The sequence below is a fragment of the Callithrix jacchus genome, chromosome 10, assembly GCF_049354715.1.
Source record: "Callithrix jacchus isolate 240 chromosome 10, calJac240_pri, whole genome shotgun sequence".
NCBI lineage: Eukaryota > Metazoa > Chordata > Mammalia > Primates > Cebidae > Callithrix > Callithrix jacchus.
The window spans coordinates 80,739,407-80,759,680 of record NC_133511.1 but is presented as its reverse complement, the minus strand read 5'-3'; the positions used below and the strand labels follow the sequence as shown (position 1 = coordinate 80,759,680).

Genomic DNA, 20,274 nt, shown 5'->3' with positions numbered 1-20,274 from the left:
AGAAGACAATTTTCAAAGTTGTTGAAGAACATGATCTGAGTGTGATGACCCAAGATACAGTACCCAGATACAGGCCCAGGTTGTTCACATCTGAGAGGTAGACAACCTCCACAAATGACACTAAAGAATTTCTTAATTTACATTCCACAATATTAAAATTTTTTGGAGGGTTCAGAGGCAAGACTCTCTTCTTGTGTCCTCTGAGGATACTGACCTGTAAAACCAGGGAGAGAAGGGCTGGAGGCATCCCCACTAAACTTGCAAGCCACTGCTAGGAGGCCCCCTTCATCATCATCAGGGTATTAGGGCTCCCAAAGAACATTTTCTAAATAACCGAAGTTAATTCTTCAAGTGCTAAGGACTTTTTCTTTCTGTTTTGGAAATTTAGCCACATCTTTCAAAAATACATGTACACTTCCCTGTACTCTTAAATTAGAATGTTCTTATATAATTTTAATCTTCTTTGATGAGGCTGTTCATTTAATGAGAACATGAATTAATGTGTTCTGTTTGTCATACACATGATACTCTCAGGCTTTGAGATGTGTGGGATTGATATTCTCTACCCTAAATGATCTCAGACTTCTGTGCTTTTTGGTTTGTTACATCTATATTTTATAATTATAGTTTCCTTTTTTATTATCAGATTGTCAGCTGTCTCCAGAATTGTTGGTGTGGTTATCTCTAACAACAATTCAATCTACTGTTTACTTTGCTTCTTCAAATCTACTGTTTTCAGAAGCACAATATAAGAATGCTTATGAAACTCATTTGCAAAGCAAAAGTAAGAAAGCTTTAAATTAAGACTTAAATGTCTCTCTGAGTGATATTCATGAATTTTAAATAGAGGATTTTGTTACTTTCCTTTCCCTTCACTCAGTGTCCCATATGAGACCAGCTGGTAGGGAAGAATTTTAGTAACATCTTCCATGAACACAATCATGGGGAAGTCCCTGGGTATAAGCTGGTTGTTTGGTGCAGGATATAATTACTGACCCCCAAGACTGATCACATTTCCTGTGTTTTGCACACTTGTAGAACTGTTTCTTTACTTCAGAAAACAGAAATGTTTGGCATCTTGAAAACACAGTAATGTTTGAAAATACAAATAATAAATTTACTCATGATTATTTGACTGGTCTTGGCATCCATCAGTAGACTGTAAACCCCAGGAACATAGGGACCATGACTGATTTTGCTCACCATTATATCTCCAGCACCTAATCTAGTAGGTGCCTAATACATCTGTGGTGAGTGGCTGAAAGAATGCATGGCAAGTCAAGAGCCCAGAATTCTGGTTCTACTGGTGCTATCTTGTGTGACCTTCAACAGAACACTAAACTTTCTCTGACTCTCTGTTATTACATTTGGAAGAGGGTCTTCAACAAGATCACGAACTGTTCATGCATTTTTAGATTTCTATTTTTTTGAAACCCAAGGAAAGGAATGCAATATACAAGAACAGATGACTCAGTGGGGAGCTGGATGGGAGGAAGTGGCAAGGCTTGGTTAGCTGAGCAACTCTAGGGAGTGGCAAGAATAACTCATGGTTCTGAGAAATGTGATTTCTCTAAGTTAATCTAGCCTTTGGAAAAATTGTGAAGGAAAAGAAGTTTCTCTGTGAAACTTCCTTTCTTTCCCCTTCTGCATCCTCTTCTTAAATCCCCACACCCACCACTGTCATCGTTACCATGCAACCACCTCAAATAAATCAGTATCATCATGTCTCCCATTCAGTCTTGCCTACAAATGTGGGATTAAATTCATGCATGTATGAGCAGTTTTAGGAACTTCCTATTACTGTAGTCTCCCTCCACCAGGGATTGCATTTTCCAACTTAGCCTGCTACAGGGAATGTTCAATTCAGATAAATTAATTTGTAAAGACTGAACTTCAGGCAGTGGGGCAGGGAGGACTTTTTAAAATGGTCACAGGGAGACTTTCATAAGGTTCCTAATCTCATCCAGAAGCATCCAAGTGCACAAACACAGTTTCTACTCACCATTGTGTAATCAAAGTCTTCATTTGGGTACCCTACCTCCCAGCATAAGGACTAAAATAAGGAAAGTGAATAATTCACCTTGGGAACAGAATTTAAGAGGGCTCCAAGAAGCTCAGAATCAAGATAATACTTTAATGCAACACTTTCAAATCAAAACTGAGGGAAAAACCCATTATAAACAAAACATCAAATTTTTAATAAGGCAGGATCAGTATTATCAATGTTTTTCTTTTAGCTCAAGCTCCAATATGGCTCAGCTTCCTCTGACTCTCACTGCCTTCTATGCTGATGAAACAGACTGAGAGTGCACATAATAGAACATGCAAAGGAGGCACAGTTGCACTGATTGCATCACTCTGTGTTGGGAGCTCTCTGGGACAACACCCATGGCCCAGACCAGGGCTGCAGCCATTCAAGAACAGAAGGAGAGCCCACAAGAATTTCACTTGACACTGCCCCTCAGGATGAATTCTGGAACTTCAGTTCACTTCTCAAAGGCCCAGAAAGAAGCTCTGATTCTGGCACAGCATTGCTGTTCTCTGTTAAAACCATTAATGTTCTGTACATAGAAATGGCAGAGTCCTGTACAGGGTATTCCCCCATTTCACCCTGAGTACTGCAGATAAGACCTCAGCCTTCAAACAGCGAAATCCTTCACTTCCTGTTTCCCCAAACCTTCCTGTCATGATAAAAGCCAAACATTGTTGACTGTTTTCTATCACTCAAAGACGAAATGCAGGGAGCGTGGGGGGGTGTTTCTCTTTGTGAACTAAGGGAACATAATAAATTGCTACAGGGGAAGCTCTGTGTCCAGAAAGACTTATAGCTATTCCTGAGAATCCCTCACCTATTATCTCTCAAGGGGCGCTGGCGTGTGGTGGAGTAGAAAACATCTCAACGGTGCAGTTAGTCTGCATCAGGGGTAACTCAGCTCTCCTCTGCTATGTAGCCAGGGGAAGAATGCCAAAGAAGGAACGCTCTTTAATTTAAGTGAATTGGAGGATGTTTTTGTCATGAAAATTAATCCTTTCTGAAAATAAATGATGGCAGGGGGCCCACTCCAGAACCAAGTACCTGTACTGCATAACAGCTGTGGCCAGACCAAAAACTGTAAGCCTCATGGTGCTGCAAAGGCAGTGTTGACCTCAGGCATCCCATAGGTGATATTCCACAGCTCCTGGTGCCTCAACAGCATTGCTTCCCACCCACAGTCCCAATATCCATCCTGTGTCATCTCCATTGGCCTTTGGTAAGAAATTAGAGACAAGGTTTAGCAATGATCTCTCATAATTATTTTTTTATTTGATCAGATTATTAAGAATTTTAAGGAATCTCTTAATAGGGATTTGTAATAGGCAGTAGGTAGATATTCTGTGGCTGGAGATCACATACTCTGTGGGGGTAACTTCAGCCTTTAGGGATGGTCACAAACCAGTTAAACAGAAAAACTCAAAGGCCTAACTAACTTGTTGATTTCCACAGTGTCCTTGCATGGGAGATGTAGAGAACTGGAAACACTGGCAGAGGACAGGGTTTGCTTAGAATATGAAGCCTTTGCCCTTGGTAGTTCCTCTGTTTGAAATATTTTCCCCCATGTCTGCCTCAAGTTTCTCTTCTACAGTAGGCAGAATAATGCTCCCCTCCCCCAATAGGTCCACATACTAATCCCCAGAACCTGTAAATATGTTAGGTTTCATGGCAAGAGGAATTAAGGTTGCAGATGGAGTTAAATGGCTAATCTGCTGACTTTGAGATGAGGATAATCTAGATGGGTCCAATATAATCACAATTATTATTATAAGTGGAAGAGGGAAGTAAAAGAGAGAGAGTTAGAGAGCAATGTGGGAAGGATCTGAACTGATATTAATGGCCTTCAAGAGGAAGGAATGGGGACAAAAGCCAAGGAATGTGGGCAGCCTCTAGAAGCTGAAAAAGGCAAGGAAATAGATTCTCCCCTAGTATCTAGAAGAAATGAAGCCCTACAAACACCTCTCTTTCAGCCCAGGAAGACCCATTTTGGACTTCTCACTTCAAGAATGGTACGAAAATACATTTGTATGGTTGTAAGCCATTAAATTCGTGGTAATTTGTTACAGAAGCAGTAGGAAACGAATACACCTCTTTAACAGTTGATCTCAGCTTCAACATCATCTTCTTAATAAGACTTTCCTTGACACCCTTCAACTGCTATAATTATCTCCCCAACCACCAGGCATTTTCTATAACATACTTTTCATTTGCTTATGATTATCTAAAATTATTATATCCATGTTATTGTTCTTCCCTCTCCTAATGTAAGTGGATACCTCCGTATCTCTATTGCCTAGGACATGGGAACATAGTAGACATTCAATAAATATTTGTTGTGTGAATGAGCCATAAGCTAATGTGGACCATAAAACTCATGCCGCTGCTAAATCACAATTAGAGGGCAGCTGTTAGAAGAGTCCCAAACCCAGTAAGTCCTGCGCTGCAAGGAACTGTTGAATAGAAAACAGGAATAAAAACTGAATTAGCAAGAATAATTATGAAATCAGTTTAACTCCAGGCAGTAGAGGCAGAAAAATAGAAAATACTCTTCATGAACAAGTGCAGACAAGAATCCTGTGACTGCCAATAAGTAATCATTCTGGAAAGACCAGAGAGGGGTCAAATATAGGTAAACTGAGTTAAGCACATAAACTGCTCAATCATCACTATTCTTAAAAGATTACACACAAAAATACACGAACAGGACAAACATAGATTAGTAAAACAGTAAAATTACTTTCTTTTACTACTGATGGGTCAATTTTCTACTGGAAATTCTGATAACTATCAGATTCAGCTAAAGACTGCAGTGTTGATCATCTCTCCAGTTTTCCTAGTCCAGAATGAAATAAGTAGACCTAGTTCTTAACGACAGTTTAAGAAAGGGCTAGCCACAGAGAAGCGGGATCCGTCTAGCCCCGGTGAGTGAGGCCATCCTGCCACATCGTCAATGCCCTGGTGTAAACATTCTGGAAAACTGCCTCCTGGCTCAATGCCCCGCCTAGAGCCGCGCGACTTCCAAAGGGAAACACCCGCGACCAGCTTCGCAGTACCGACTCCAAGCCGCGCGAAGCTAGAGAGTAGTTATTGCGAGAGGGGGGGCTTGAACTCTAACTCAGCCAGCCAATGGCCACGGAGCAAGGGCGGAACCTGAGGATATCCTGCCAATGGGAGTGCGGCAGGGTTGCAGTGAGTGCCCGGGTCTCAGGGCTGCGGTGAAGTTCGCAGCCCCAGCCCGGCCCGATGTGGAAACTTTGGAGAGCTGAGGAGGGAGCGGCGGCGCTCGGCGGCTCGCTCTTTCTGCTGCTCTTCGCGCTGGGGGTCCGCCAGCTCCTGAAGCAGAGGCGGCCGATGGGCTTCCCTCCGGGGCCGCCGGGGCTGCCTTTTATCGGCAACATCTATTCCCTGGCCACCTCGGCGGAGCTTCCCCATGTCTACCTGAGAAAGCAGAGCCAGGTGTACGGAGAGGTACAGCCCCGACGGGACCCGGGCAGGGAGGGCCGCCCCGCCAGGCTGGCCAGGGCTGGGGCCTTCCTGGTTAGACTTACGGCCGCTCCTGACCCGAGTAGCCAGGAACTCTCCGTGTGCCGGCTGCCGTTTGAGAAAAACCCACTTCCCGGGTCTGGGAGGGAGAAGTCCGCGATGACGTGCCCCCTGGGGCGGAAGCCCCGCCCCTGCCGGTGCCCCACTCCAGGCCGAGGCCCCAAGGCGATCCAGGCCTGATTTTCCCACCAGCGCCAGAGCTCTTGCTCCTGCGCCGTTTGGCTCGCCGGCCGCTCCGCCGCTTCGGGTCCGGGACTGACGCCAGCACTCAGGCGCTGGCGGCTTGCGAGTCGGCCTCGCAGCTCAGTGGAAGCTGCACGCGGCCTGTCTGAAAATCAAGGTGTGCTGAGTTCTAGATGGTTAATAGCGGGTTCTTCGATGTTTGCAGTAGACGAACGACTGGTGTAGGCGTTTGCTGTGAGGATGGAGAACCCGGGGAAACACCCCTGTCTGAGGACTTCCAAGGGTCCTGGCCAGAGCTCACCTGTTTTGTTTTGAATTAAACTTATTTATATGCAACTACAGGCCAGGCTCCTGCCTGACGCTGACGGTGAAGAAGGCAGATGAGTGGGAGAGAGAAAACGAATCTCATTATCGGCCACAGGCTGTGGTCAGTGTTTTGAAGGAAAAGTACAGGGATGTTTGGCAACTGTGGTATTTCAGGTTTGACCTTAAATCCTTACTTAAACCAGTTTTTTCAAGAATTAGTCTAGGTTTCTAGACTAGAAAGTTACTAATGATTTATGTGTTGTTAAAGGGAATCTGGACCAGGTAACGAAAGTATGTATAATTCATAGATATTATTTTCCAACCTGCAGTTCTCCCAGAATTGAGTTTATTCCCATGATTTTTATGTAATATATTTGATCTCTTTGGTATGTTGGTAAACAGCCCTATAATATTCTAGAGAAATAAAATGTGAAAGCATAAGACGAGACACTGGGTCTTTTGCCAGACAGAACTTGACCTCTACTCTGAATCTTAGTTTTTTCTCATCTCGGTAGTGAGAATAACAAGGGAAAACAGTAAAGTGCTACTGGAGTGTTCTTAGTTATTGCATATGTTATTAGTTTCTATACCCATAACACATTTGTTCGGCCTATAAATTTGAAAGTATCTTTAAACAAATTATTTGAAATGGTTTCTCACAGAAAAGGGAATTACTATAAATGTTTCTTTTGGGCAGGGGATTATCTAAGTCCCCTATCATGGGTTACAAATTATAAACGTAGTAGACTGTCATCTTGGGATAGGTAGATCTAGTTCAGTAGATAAGAATTTGGCATGACCAACTAGTTTTATTGCTGGTGCCACTGTTTGAGGGAACCATGGTTCTTTACAGAGGGAGCTCTTAACTACAAATGAAATAGGGCTAAACTGTTACTAGCCGCAATGGGGGCAAAAATGAAAGGAGCAAAAATGAAAAGAATATATGCATCAAAGGGTAGACATTGTTTGCCTGACTATGCCTTAGATTTAGCTGATAACCACCAAACATATTAACTCTAGGCTGTAGCAGCATTAGATCTTTATTCTGGTGTGAAACATCTCTAAAGATCTCCCATTATCTTAGAGATATTTTCCAATTCTGACAAAGTTTCAAAGTTGGTATAAATTGTTAAAATACTATACCTTTTTTTGGAAGTGGGAGAAGACTGTTACCGCCTATACTTATGAGAGGTTCCAGAAAGTTGTTCCTAGAACTTATTTATAAATAAAATCTTAGTTTTCTACTGTCTTTTATTATTTTGTGTGTGTGTGTGTGTTTTGTTGTTTTGTTTTTGAGACCGAGTCTTGCTCTGTTGCCCAGGCTGGAGTGCAGTGGTGCGATAACTCACTACAATCTCTGCCTCCAGGGTTCAAGCAATTCTCTGCCTCCTGAGTAGCTGGGATTACAGGCACCCGCCACCATGCCCAGCTAATGTTTTGTATTTTTAGTAGAGATGGGTGGGGTTTCACCATCTTGGCCAGGCTGGTCTTGAACTCCTGACCTCATGATCCACCTGCCTCGGCCTCCCAAAGTGCTGGGATTACAGCAGTGAGCCACCTTGCCTGGCCTCTACTGTCTTAAATTTGAGATATATGCTCACAGAAAAAAAAAAAAAAATTGGACTTTAAAATTGCTTACGTCAGTCACTTCAAGTGACACCTACCTTTGTGTAGTCAGTGAATTAAATTCTCTGTGATCCTTGAAAGTTAAACAGCCAGTCCTCAGGACTTATACATTCATTTTAAAGGCAATCTCAAATAGAGGTGTATCACACCAAAAATTACCATTTTCTTGGAGATTCATTCTGAGTGTTTACATTTCTGCAGTAACTTTAATCTTAATGTAGATTTCAAGAGGCATTCCCTGGCTAGCAAAGCCAATACAAGTTGCTTTATCAGATTCTTTTCCAGTAATGCACTTAAAGACAATAAAATAATTCCTTTAAGGCAAGTAGACATATTAATTTATTTTTGCAACATTTATTGAGAACTTCATGCATAGCACTGAATGCGATTCTATGGAAGGATTCAAAGATGAAAAAGATTAAATCACTGCTCCTAAGGAGTTTATAATTTAGCAGGCTGGCAGAAGACAAGAATATGAATGTTTCTGGTTCAAGGTAGCATTAAATAAGTACCATGGAAGCTTCTCAGCATGTGCTGTGTGGTTCAAAGTAGAGAGAAAAAGAGTGCCCCAAGAAAGACATCATGTAGTATGGTCCCTAAAGACTTGGTATGGTTAGGATAGTATGGCAGTTAAGGGTTGCATTCCAAATGAGGAAACAAACCAAGCAAAGGTAGAAAAGTGTGACAGTCACTTAATGGTTTTCATCAACAGCACTTTGCACATTTGTCTGTTATTAGCACTTAGACCATGATGTTATAATAATATGCTTAAATATATGTATCCACAGCTATTAATTAATTCAACATATATTTCTATTGTCATATGCTGTGCACTGTCATAAGTGCTAGAGATGTAGGAGTGACCAAAACAGATTCCTGCCCTTATGTACCTTACATTCTAGTGGAAGGATGATAGACAATGTAAACACAATAAAGTAAATTATATAATATGTTCAAAGAGTACAGAGTAAGAAGTAAACTAAATTAGGATAAGGGAATGGAGAATGCTGTGGGGGAGGGTCAGATTTTAAATTGGTTAATCAGAACAGGTCTTACCACAAAGATAGCATCTGAACAAAGACTTAAAGGAAATGAAGGAGCAAGCTATGGGAATATCAAAAGGAAGAACATTCTAGACTAAGAGAAGAGCAAGAAGAAAGGCCATGAAGCAAGAGAATGCCATGTTGAGAATTACCTGTAAAAAGACAAGGGTGAAATTAGGGAAACCAGTTAGGAAGTTGTGGTTATAATGTAAGGGAGAAATGCAGGTGACTTAGACCAGTCACCTGCAGATTATATAAAATAGTCTGATTCTGTTTATATTCTGAAGGTAGAAACAACATGACTGCTGAGCAGTTGGATGTAGAGTTTGGAAGAAAATAATGAGTCAGTGTGGGTGACTGCAACGTTTTGGACCTCAACAACTTGAAGGATGTATGGAGTGGTCATTAATTGGGAGAGTGAAAAATTATGGGTAGGGCTGGTTTGGGCGAGGGAAAGAGACTTGAAGATCATGGAGTGATCTAGAAGAAGGCAAGGAAAATGTTTTGTGTATTTCTGTTTACATCTCTACTAGCATTATTAGCCCATAATTGGCACTAAGAATTATTAAATAAATCAAAGAATATATAAGCTAATCTTGTACTCTTCCATAGATCAAAGCAGTTTAAGGATAAGTTTTCATAATTTGATTTACAAACCTTTACCAAAAGTCCTTGAAAACTGTGTATACAGAAATAGATACTAGTTCAAGTAAAAGGTTCTCCAGTTCTACCCTCAAATAGAGGACCATCTCAGATTCTTGAGTAAAGGTGGATTGTCAAACAGCTCTCTCAAGCCATGGCTCCTCCTTGACTTTTGTAATCCCTGGTGTCCACAGCTTGAAGCTCTATCCTGAAGCTCTGTTCTGAAATACATTTGCCCTCTGTTCTGCCTTCATAGTGATACAACTTTAAGTTCATGGCTCTTTTACTATCCTTGTGAAATCAAATCTTTTTATTTTCTCTGCTAAAATTGACTTCTGCAAAAAGACTTTTCTTTAATAGGACTACATTACTGCTTCGTCCCCACTTTGCTCAGCTAATAGCCATTCCTTTTTACTTAGAACTCTTCCACTGTCACTTTTGACAAATACCACTGCTTATGGCAGGCAGTCCCTGTTCTTTTCCCAAGGTTTTGGATATACCTACTGCTCAGTTGACAGGGCCCACCCTTGTGCCAAAGACTCTGGTGGCCCCCTTACTCAGCTGGTTGGATGTTACCACTTGGCAGACCTCATGACCTTTGCTGATATAACTTTCTACTGAACTTCTCTCACTGGACTAGGCCCTTCTATTGGGTTAGTTAGAATAGACTACAGGAGGTGTGAAATTGTAAGTGAGCCTGAGGTGAGGCACAGGGCAGATAACTCCAGCAAGGCATGGAATGGATCCTGTTTGCCTTCCCCTTAACTGAGAGGCAGCCACCTAGCCTTTGTGGTAAATGCCTTTCCTCCAAGGTCAGGTTCCCTTAGGGCCCTCTTCATTCACTTTGTGGAATTGAGAGCCAAATAGAAATGGGCTTAGTTACAATATGTTTATACTTCAAAGTTGTCTCTCAGGTCTTTGACAATCCTCTCCCTCACTAGCCTCATTCATCTTGTAAATAAAAGGATTCCTAGATATCATGGAACAGTTTGAGGTGGAATGAATCATAAAAGAGCAGGTATATCAAATATATTTTCTATGGCAATACTGAAGCCCAAATAAGTTAAGTGTTCTGCCCAGAGTCTCTTATGTGTATAATGTCAAACCTTAAACTAGACCCAGGCCTCCTGAGTCCAATACCCTTTTCATTATACTGTTGGTAAGACTGTGACTTCAGGCACTGAATGCATAATGAAATCACAATTTTACATGCCTTATAGAAGGAGGATACTCTGAACATTGTCACTTGAGTAATAGCTGCCTACATTTTCAGGGACGTAACAAATCCTGGAAGAGCTGCCCTTACCACTTGTAGATTTTCATGGTTATATTTCTCCATACGTTCTGCCATTTAAATGTTGTTTTTCTTTTTCTCTTTTTAAAAGATCTTCAGTTTAGATCTTGGAGGCATATCAACTGTGGTTCTAAATGGCTATGATATAGTAAAGCAATGCCTTGTTCATCAAAGTGAAATTTTTGCAGACAGACCATGCCTTCCTTTATTCATGAAGATGACAAAAATGGGAGGTATGTTTATTTTCACCTATTTAGTCATTTACTAAGTTATTTTAAATCACATTTCTTATATTAAGTTTTAGTACATAGAGTTGGATTATTTTATACTGATTAACAAGAAACTATTTATGTATAGAACCTAGTATTTGAGGACCTTTCAGGATGAACTACATTCATATTTTAGACTAGTACATTGCTAAGTCTATTGATGTCAGCTCTAATAAGTACTATAAATAATGTTTTAAAGAATCAGCACCTAATAACATGAGCTTTTGTGAAACAAGTTAGGAATAAACACACACTTGGACTTGAATCAGAAGTGCCCTTTTGAACCCATCTTGAGTACTTGATGACATTTTTACTATCATTTTACTTATAAGGTTACAGAACTTGAAGCAGCTTTCTTGACTGCTAATCACTGTGGTTAGTAAGTGCAGAGTTGCACAGTTTGTGTAAAGGACTAGCATTCTGTATTGTTTAGTGTTGATCGGTGTTGGAGATTCCATATTCAACAAGGGGGAAAGACTGCAAGTTGACAAAATTGGTAAGAAGAAAGCAGCAACAGACCCCCTAAAATAGAATGTTCAAATTAGACCAAAGAAGAAGCCACAGTTATAGTAGAAGACCTTTAAAAAGATGACGAAAATGAAAGATAATGTAATCACAGTAATATTTGAGACAAAGTATGTATTTTTCAAAGCTGTAAATTTATTGTTTAGACTATTTTTATCATAAAGTATTCAACTTAAGATTTTTAAAAAGCAGAACATTATGTGTGTTGTTTTAAGGTACTATGTACTGACCTTGGAAGTAGAAAATCATGGCCACTATTAAGCCCACTGTGTGAATGGAAAAAAGTTGCCCTTTGGGTAGATCCAGCCTCATGCCCAGGCAACAGCTTGGTCATTGTAGGGTTATAATAAACAGTGCTCCTCTGTATCTTCTTGTTTATATACCCCACATGCACATATTTCTCTAGGGCTGGTTTCATCTTAGCACCATTGCACTAGCTGCTGCCTCTAACTCCAGTGGTCTTTCCTCAAGTATTTGTTTGTTTCACTCCATCATCTCCTGTTAGTCTTTACTTAGATGTCATCTTCTCAGTGACGCTTTGGCTGACTACCCTATATCTTTTTACTTGCTATATAATTTATTCGTTATTTTGTCTGTCTCTCCTATTAGTGTGTAAGCTCTGAGAGAGTAGGAATCTTTGCTTCTTTTGTTTCCTGATATATTTCTGACACTTAGAACATTGTCTGGAACATAGTGGGTGTTCCACAAAAACATGTTAAATGAATATTTGTTGAATGAATAGTCATCTGGGAAAACAGAAAAAGAATGGACTATGGGAATGCAAGATTGCTACATAGCACTAATGACTTCCTTACATATGATAACTTTTTAATAAGCTCTAGATTCAAAAATTATTGTATAAAGTTGTTGAAATGTAAATTTTGTATGCATCTCATGTACACAAGAGATTGTAACATTTTTCATTGTGGGTTGTATTAGTCCATTTTGTGTTTCTATTAAAAAAAATACCAGAGGCTGGGTAACCTATAAAGGATAGAGATTTAATTGGCTCATGGTTCTGCATGCTTTATAGGAAGCGTGGTGCTGGCATCTGCTTCTGCTGAGGCCATCTGCTTCTGCTGAAGCTCATAATCATGGCAAAAGGCATTGGGGAAAGCCAGCATTGTCATATGGCAACAGTGGGAGCAAGAGAGTGAGTAGCAGGAAGACCTAACCTTTTAAACAACCAGATCTTCCATGAGCTAACTGAGTGAGAACTCACTTACCACCAAGGGGATGTTGTAAGACCATTAATAAGGGATCTGCCCCTATGATCCAGTCAGTTCCCACCAGGCCTCACCTCCAACATTGAGAATCGTATGTCAATGTGAGATTTGTCATAGGTAGCCAGTAATGAGTGAAATTTTGAGTAAAGTACATATGACATAAATATGTACACTGAAGATGCTGAATTAATTTAAGGGGGAAATTTTCCATAGTAGCCATATCAAAACAGCAGATACACTGTGAAGACTCTGAAATTTTAAGTTAGGGAATATCAGCATTAGAAAAGTTTGAGCTTCATTTTGCCCTTCTTTTGACTTCAGCATTTCACTAAATTGGCAACTCATTCAGAGTACCTGCTTCTGCCATAGTTACTTTGTTGTCTACCATATCCCTTTAAGAGGAGGAAATATATATTCTAAAAGCCATTCTCTTTTAAGCAGAAAATTTATAATTCTAGAAGGATGATTTTTTAGGTATTTGTTTAGTCTAAGAAAAAATTTTGCCCATAGAACGTGGTCATTTGTCTTTTGTAAATTAGGCTTATAGTAAAAGTTGGAGAATATAGTCACCCTGAGCCTATTTTACCAGGTTAAATTACACAAGACTGACTAGCTTCTTAGGGTGGTACAATTATAAGTCTTTTCTGCCAGTCCCCAGATAAGGAGTAGAAAAACTTTATCTGTTTTAATACTCTGACTAATGAGTTACTGAGAACAGAACCCAACCATGTAGTTATATAGGAGGATAATTTGGAGAAGAATGACTAACCATACATTTAAAAAATTTTGTTCCCTCTCAGCTGTTAGATACAGATAAGTAGAAATTATACAATATTTTAATACTTTGTTTTTTCAGGCTTACTCAATTCCAGATATGGCCGAGGATGGGTGGATCACAGAAGAATAGCTGTAAACAGCTTTCGATATTTTGGATATGGCCAAAAGTCTTTTGAATCTAAAATCTTAGAAGAAACCAAATTTTTCATTGATGCTATTGAAACATACAAAGGTAGACCTTTTGACTTTAAACAATTAATAACAAATGCTGTTTCAAACATAACCAATCTGATTATTCTTGGAGAACGATTCACTTACGAAGACACTGATTTTCAGCACATGATTAAGTTATTTAGTGAAAACGTGGAACTAGCTGCCAGTCCCTCAGTCTTCTTATATAATGCTTTTCCATGGATTGGCATCCTACCTTTTGGAAAACATCAACAGCTCTTTAGAAATGCAGCTGTGGTCTATAATTTTCTCTCCAGACTTATTGAAAAAGCTTCAGTCAGCAGAAAGCCTCAGTTACCTCAGCATTTTGTTGATGCTTATTTAGATGAGATGGATCAAGGTAAAAATGACCCATCATCTACTTTCTCCAAAGAAAACCTAATTTTCTCAGTGGGTGAACTCATCATTGCTGGAACAGAAACTACAACCAATGTGCTACGGTGGGCAATTCTTTTCATGGCCCTTTATCCTAATATTCAAGGTGAGGATTCTCTTGATAATCTCAGGGTCTGTCCTTACATTTAGGGTTCATACATGTTTTTGAGTCTTGGCCATGCACAATACATTTTCTTTAGGAACTCCTGCTGTGCCAGCCAAGGGTAGAAATATGTAATATTTCCAAAAAGTTTTCAAATCTATTATCTCAATTCATGTAAAAAAAAATCTCTGAAATAGGTCTTATTATGCCTATTGTTTAAATGAGGAAAAAAGGCTGAGTATCTGCAAGTGGCAGAGCTGGAACCTGAACTCTGATTTTTTTTAATTAAAAAATTAATTTTATGCTTTACTATTTTTCTTACTGAGAGTGATGTTACTCCAATTCTAGATTTGTTTAATGTTTATTCTTATTACTTCTAATATGTTTTGCACAGTACAGCTACCCAGAGCACTGGCTACTGTTAGCATATAATTCAGTGGAACTCCCAGATAATAAAAAAATCAGAATCTGGGTATATCCATATCCTATTGTCTGTTATAGGTTATCCTTTATTTTATTCCAAAGGGAAATAACTTAAGCTGTAATTCTAAGAATTGCATAATAACTTGAATACTTTTTCTCTGACAGGACAAGTTCAGAAAGAGATTGATTTAATTATGGGCCCCAATGGGAAGCCTTCTTGGGAAGACAAATGCAAAATGCCTTATACTGAGGCAGTTTTGCATGAAGTTTTAAGATTCTGTAACATAGTTCCATTAGGGATTCTCCATGCAACCTCTGAAGATACAGTTGTACGTGGTTATTCCATTCCTAAAGGCACAACAGTAATTACAAATCTTTATTCTGTACACTTTGATGAAAAGTACTGGAGAGACCCAGAAGTATTCCATCCTGAGCGATTTCTGGACAACAGTGGATATTTTGCCAAGAAGGAAGCTTTGATTCCTTTTTCCCTAGGTAAGTGAACTTTCACAGGGGCGTAACTTTAGAATAAAGGATAACAATAGTTCATTAGCTATAGCATCTTAATCTGAAGCATTCTGCTATAGAATTAAATATTCTAGATCTAAAAACATAGCACTGAACAGGAGAGAATGATTTAATTGGAAGTAATTAACGTCTGCTTTTGCTTAAAATAAGCCATAATTTATTAACTAGAGATAAACTTTTGAGAACTTGTGGCTTCTTCTAAAACTCTTTTTGCCTGTGGCTTTTTGGCTTATAGTCAAAACTTATGGAATGAGAAGTCGGTAACAGGTAGGTTGAGAAACTGAGACACAGAGAAGGAAAAAACACAGTCACTTAAGTAAAACTAGAATCTCACTCTCTTGGCTTCTGGTTATTGTACCTCCTCTTCAACTAGGAAAATATTGTTTCTTCTGTGAAAAGGTACACAAGACCCATGGAAGATGGACTAGAAACTCTTCCCCTTCAATGGGGAAGACTACACAATTAGTTGAAATGAAGTGGACTTTTCTTGAGCAAAATATCTCACCTCAAATTAGATTTTTCATGGCATATTTTAGGCTCTGTGGTATAATACAAGGGAAGTGGGAGTTGGAACTAAAGTTACAGAAGTCCATTGTCTGACAAAAGGAAGTAAAGGAATGGGTTCTGGGAGCTGAACTGTCAATTTCTATTATTTGAGATTTAAGAAAATCCTTTAATAAACATAATTCCCTCTCACTTTCTTTAAATTCCAGATTTCCTGAATGACACCCAAATATTAGACATTAATTTTGGTAAACATTGGAGGTTTAAAAAATTATTATATCTGCTTTTTCTGTTTAGGGAGAAGACATTGTCTTGGAGAACAGTTGGCTCGGATGGAAATGTTTTTTTTTTTTACAGCATTACTTCAGAGGTTTCATTTGCATTTTCCACATGAACTAGTTCCAAATCTGAAGCCTAGGTTAGGCATGACGTTGCAGCCCCAACCATACCTCATCTGTGCCAAAAGACGCTGATAGTGCCTGGATGTTTTGGGGAACAAGGATGTATATCGCCTTACGCCTGAACTTTGTTTAATCAAATCAGTGTGTGTATTAGAATAAAAGTCACAGCATTATAAAGCCAAATGAACACAGATGTGTCTTAAAATAGTATGAGAGCAGTAACAAGCATTAGCTGTGATTGTTTTCAAGATTTTATGACTTCTGGGGTAAGATTCTCTGTTGAGAGACACAAAGGTGCAAATAATGGGTGTTGCTTAAAATGCTAAGAAGGGTCATGGATGCCCTAAGCAGAGCATCTTGTTTAGTACCAGGTACTTATCCCTTTTTTACTCCATCTGGCTCTGTCCTGGGAGGCCTTGGTTCCAGAAACCAGCTCCTTTCTGATCAGGTATTGTCATTAATGAACTCTGTGGTACCAGTCCAGTTTAATAGAATACTACAGAAGAAATTAAAACCCAAATAAATGAGTTTGGATTATAGAGGTATTTTAGATATGGTGGCAGATTTTAGAAGAAATATGTATTTAATGTAGAGCCTTCCAGTGCTTTGAAATCTTGCTTCCTGCTCTGTCTTCACAAGAACTGTGTCTAAATGAGGGTCTCGGGGGAGGACTCAAGATGGCGCTGTGAGAACAACCCAGGATTGAAGTTCTCGCTGGATGCGCGGACAGGGTGAGTCGGGGACGCATTTCCAGATGGATCGTAGTTGCCCACAGAACGGGGAAATTCCCAGATATAAAAGAGACGTGGGCAGCAAAGTCTCAGGATATAAAATCAATGTGCAAAAATCACAAGCCTTCCTCTACACCAATAACAGACTTAAAGAGAGCCAAATCAAGAACGAACTGCCATTCACAATTGCTACAAAAAGAGTAAAATACCTTGGAATACAACTCACAAGGAACGTAAGGGACCTCTTCAGGGAAAACTACAAACCACTGCTCAACGAAATCAGAGAGGACACAAACAGATGGAGAAACATTTCATGTTCATGGTTAGGAAGAATTAATATTGTGAAAATGGCTATACTGCCCAAAGTAATTTACAGAATCAATGCTATACCCATCAAGCTACCATTGACTTTCTTCACAGAACTGGAAAAAACCACCATGAACTTCATATGGAACCAAAAGAGAGCCCGCATAGCCAAGTCAATTCTAAGCAAAAAGAACATAGCAGGGGGCATCACACTACCGGATTTCAAACTATACTACAAGGCTACAGTAATCAAAACAGCATGGTACTGGTACCAAAACAGAGATGTAGATCAATGGAACAGAACAGAGGCATCAGAGGCAACACAACATAGCTACAACCATACAATCTTTGATAAACCTGACAAAAACAAGCAATGGGGAAAGGATTCCCTGTTCAACAAATGGTGCTGGGAAAACTGGCTACCATGTGTAGAAAGCAGAAACTGGACCCCTTCCTGACACCTTACACCAAAATTAACTCCAGATGGATTAAAGACTTAAACATAAGACCTGGCACCATAAAAACCCTAGAAGGAAATCTAGGCAAAACCATCCAGGACATAGGAGTAGGCAAGGACTTCATGAACAAAACACCAAAAGCATTGGCAACAAAAGCCAAAATAGACAAGTGGGACCTAATTAAACTCCACAGCTTCTGCACAGCAAAAGAAACAGTCTCTAGTGTGAATCGGCAACCAACAGAATGGGAAAAAATTTTTGCAGTTTACCCATCTGACAAAGGGCTGATATCCAGAATTTACAAAGAACTCAAACAGATTTACAGGAAAAAAACAAACAAGCCCATTCAAAAATGGGCAGAGGATATGAACAGACACTTTACGAAAGAAGACATATATGAGGCCAACAATCATATGAAAAAATGCTCATGGTCACTGGTCATCAGAGAGATGCAAATCAAAACCACATTGAGATACCATCTCACGCCAGTTAGAATGGCGATCATTAAAAAATCTGGAGACAACAGATGCTGGAGAGGATGTGGAGAAAAAGGAACACTTTTACACTGTTGGTGGGAGTGTAAATTAGTCCAACCATTGTGGAAGACAGTGTGGCGATTCCTCAAGGCCTTAGAAATAGAAATTCCATTTGACCCAGCAATCCCATTACTGGGTATATATCCAAAGGACTATAAATCATTCTACTACAAGGACACATGCACACGAATGTTCATTGCAGCACTGTTTACAATAGCAAAGACCTGGAATCAACCCAAATGCCCATCAATGATAGACTGGATTGGGAAAATGTGGCACATATACACCATGGAATATTATGCAGCAATGAGAAATGATGAGTTCGTGTCGTTTGTAGGGACATGGATGAATCTGGAGAACATCATTCTCAGCAAACTGACACAAGAACAGAAAATGAAACACCTCATATTCTCACTCATAGGCGGGTGATGAAAAATGGGAACACATGGACACAGGGAGGGGAGCACTAAACACTGGGGTCTATAGTGGGGAAAAGGGGAGGGCCAGTGGGAGGGGGTGGTGGGGAGGGATTGCCTGGGGAGAAATGCCAAATGTGGGTGAAGGGGAGAAAGCAAACAAAGCACACTGCCATGTGTGTACCTATGCAACTGTATTGCATGCTCTGCACATGTACCCCAAAATCTAAAATGCAATAAAAAAAAAAAAAAAGAGACGCGGGACGCCAGGCAGAGGTCTCGGCTGGTGTAGCTGGCAGCCGGTGTGGCTCCGGCCTGCGCCGGAGTGCAGAGGCGCTCCACAGCACTCCGTACAAAAGCGCACTGTTACGGGTGCCCTGTTGAACCGGCAAACAGACCTGGGAGGGCTAAACTTGAGACTGAACGGGACTTGGGCAGTGAGCCAGCCCAGGAAATCCCAGGGACAAAGCGTTTGGGCTAGCACAGTGCGACAAACAAAACGGCGATTCCAAACCCTCCCTGTGAGGAGGTTTTCTTAAAGCGCAGTTCCGCGGGGGAGGGGCGTCCGCCATTACCGAGGCAATCAGCCCCACTGAGGTACACGCCCATTGCTGAGGTAGCCTGCCGTTGCCGAAGCAACCCAGTAAAACAGAGAGACTCTGCTACAGGGCGTAGCCCATGGCAACAGGGCGGACACCGCAGCAGAAGGACAGAACCTGCAGCAACAGGGCGAACCTCACACCAGCAGGGCGGAGTCTCGGCAGGCAAATAGTGATTTGACTGCCTCCTAGCTGGGGAGGACAGCGAGGCAGACACTCACAAGGAAAACCTCAACCCCCCCCCTCCAGACAGAGCATCTGAGAAAAAAAGGATTTTTTTCAGCCTATCAGCCCTAAATGAACAACAGAGCTCACAGCTCAGCAATTGAGCTCCTACAAAGTACAGACTGTCTCCTCAAGCAGCTCCCTAACCCCTCTATATCCAAAAGACTGACATTTGGCAGGCATCATTCTGGGACAAAGATAGCAGAAAAAGAAACTGGTAGCATCCCTCGCTTTTCCACAGCTGCTATAGGTGCACCCCAGACAAGCAGGGCCTGGAGTGGACCTAAGCAGTCATACAGCGAAGGGGCTAGACTGGTAGAAGGAAAACCAAGTTTGATAGGTGTACCTGAATGCGACGGAGAGAATGAATCCAAGCTGGAAAATACCCTTCAGGATATTATTTAGGAAAATATTCCTGAACTAGCAAAGCAGGTCAACATTCAACCCCAGGTAATACAGAGAACACCACAAAGATATTCCTCAAGAAGAGCAACCCCAAGGCACGTAATCGTTAGATTCACCAGGGTTGAAACGAAGGAGAAAATACTAAGGGCAGCCAGAAAGGTCAGCAGGTTACCCACAAAGGCAAGCCTATCAGACTTACAGCAGATCTCTCAGCAGAAACTCTACAAGCCAGAAGAGAGTGGGGGCCAATATTCTACATCCTCAAAGAACAGAACCTTCAGCCCAGAATTTCATATCCAGCCAAACTAAGCTTCACAACTAAAGGAAAAATAAAATCTTTTATGAACAAGCAAGTACTCAGAGATTTTATTACCACCAGGCCTGCTTTACAAGAGCTTCTGAAAGAAGCATTACACATAGAAACAACCAGTATTAGCCTTTCTGAAAATATACCAAAAAGCAAAGAGCATCAACATAAAGAAGAATTTACATCAACGAATGGATAAAACAGCCAGTTAACATCAAACAGCAGTAACCCTAAATTTAAATTGACTAAATCCCCCAATC

The 20,274-nt window shown here is 40.5% G+C and overlaps 1 protein-coding gene across 3 annotated transcripts; it reads left to right on the top strand.

The window, feature by feature from the left end:
• Positions 1–5,218: 5,218 nt before the first annotated feature.
• CYP2R1 (cytochrome P450 family 2 subfamily R member 1) lies at positions 5,219–16,214 on the top strand. Of its 3 annotated transcripts, none has more exons than XM_054242137.2 (5): positions 5,219–5,500; positions 10,761–10,902; positions 13,546–13,698; positions 14,764–15,093; positions 15,928–16,214. In XM_054242137.2, the coding sequence occupies exons 1-5, from the start codon at positions 5,276–5,278 to the stop codon at positions 16,101–16,103; spliced, it is 1,026 nt and encodes a 341-aa protein (XP_054098112.1). In that variant the 5' UTR covers positions 5,219–5,275; the 3' UTR covers positions 16,104–16,214. The 3 variants fall into 3 exon arrangements, with proteins under 3 accessions (XP_054098112.1, XP_002755039.1, XP_035121797.1); XM_002754993.7 differs by having other exon boundaries at positions 13,546–14,178; XM_035265906.3 differs by lacking the exon at positions 5,219–5,500 and adding an exon at positions 5,781–5,915 and having other exon boundaries at positions 13,546–14,178.
• Positions 16,215–20,274: the final 4,060 nt, after the last annotated feature.